General features: G+C 43.0%; 1 protein-coding gene across 1 annotated transcript; it reads right to left on the bottom strand.

Moving 5' to 3' along the window:
* Positions 1-836: 836 nt before the first annotated feature.
* CYBJADRAFT_165112 (uncharacterized protein) lies at positions 837-1,289 on the bottom strand (the record flags this gene model as incomplete). The annotated part of the gene is made up of 1 exon (XM_020213899.1): positions 837-1,289. A coding segment is annotated over one exon (453 nt), but the record flags the coding sequence as incomplete, so codon positions are not given.
* Positions 1,290-1,348: the final 59 nt, after the last annotated feature.

Consider the following 1,348-nt stretch of genomic DNA (forward strand, 5'->3'; position numbering starts at 1 on the left):
TCTGCGTTTTTGTGGTTTGTTTTTGTGTACAAAACTTGCCGCGGTTTCGTTTAGAAGTTGTTAGCCGCCCAGTGGGATCTGCTCGTTTAGCAAAAACAAAAAAATATGCAGATCTCGTTTAGAAAGTCTTCGTTTACAAAGTTTGTGCTTTGGCCTTTTCGGTCGTTTATCGTATGACGCTTTTCTTTTTTTTGCGCGTGTGTGTGTTTTTGCGCGCGTGGCTTCGTTTCGCTTCGTTTAACAGGCCGTGAAATACGAGGTATATGATCACGTGAGTGTGGTCGGTTTAAGTCTTCCATTACGTAATGTGTTATATTAGCGTGTGTTTACTTCACTTGATGGAGAGTATGAGAGACTGGTGAGGTTTAGAGGTGGAGAGGGCCTATGCCTTGTGTTCCCAATACGTTGCGATAAGCACAGGTAGTTGCTTCTCATGAGGTATGGCAGCAATAGCTGAACATAGTCGTTGCGGTGGTGATGGTGATACCCATACATCATACGATGGTGATGGCTCTACCTGGTGTGCCATCCATCACCTGACCCGATGGAATCTTCATACGAGCTGGGAATTGAGCAGAGCACTGGAATCTCTACAGAGTAACGTGTAAGGGTAACAAGTAACAAGTGACTAGCATAACATACAGACACATATGGATATATAAACGCAGCTTGTGAAGAAACAAAGGGTAGTGATGAGAATGGGAAAGATTAGAATAGAACGACAATAGCCATCTTAGTCGAAATCAACCATACGGCACGTTTATACCTTGTCAGTTGGCTCAAACAATAGGATGAACGAGATGGTCTGATACTGAATGGTCCTGAAATGAGGACAATTAGAACGTGATCAGACCTAGAATCACAACTGCGAAGAATGAAGTTGCCAATTTCACAGCAGACCCTTCAAAAGTTTCCACAGTCGGAGAGGTATGAGTAGAGTCTGCCTCAACAACAGAGGTCTTTGAAGTGACTTCTTTTTGATCTGTGTCGTGCTCTGGGGAAACACCACCTTGAGTAATATCAGGGGCTCCCACGGTTTCAGTTGGAGTCTGAGGAGTTGGTGTCACAGTCTTAGACTTAACAACTGTTGTGGAGACTGGAACTTCAACACAAATATCATCAGAACAAGATGTTACTGTTACAACAGTTGTGACTGTACTCTTTTTAGTTGTGCCATCATCTTTACCTTTAGTGATTGTCTTAGCAGACTCTGTACAACGTGTTTCATCGCATGAAGTAACAGTAACAACAGTTGTACTTAGTTGCTTTTCAGTTCTGGTCTCATCATCCTGAGCAATGGTTCCAACATCTTGAGTAACAGTCTCAACAATCTCGACACAGGTGGTTT

Source organism: Cyberlindnera jadinii, assembly GCF_001661405.1.
Source record: "Cyberlindnera jadinii NRRL Y-1542 unplaced genomic scaffold CYBJAscaffold_66, whole genome shotgun sequence".
NCBI classification, from domain to species: Eukaryota; Fungi; Ascomycota; class Saccharomycetes; order Phaffomycetales; family Wickerhamomycetaceae; genus Williopsis; species Williopsis jadinii.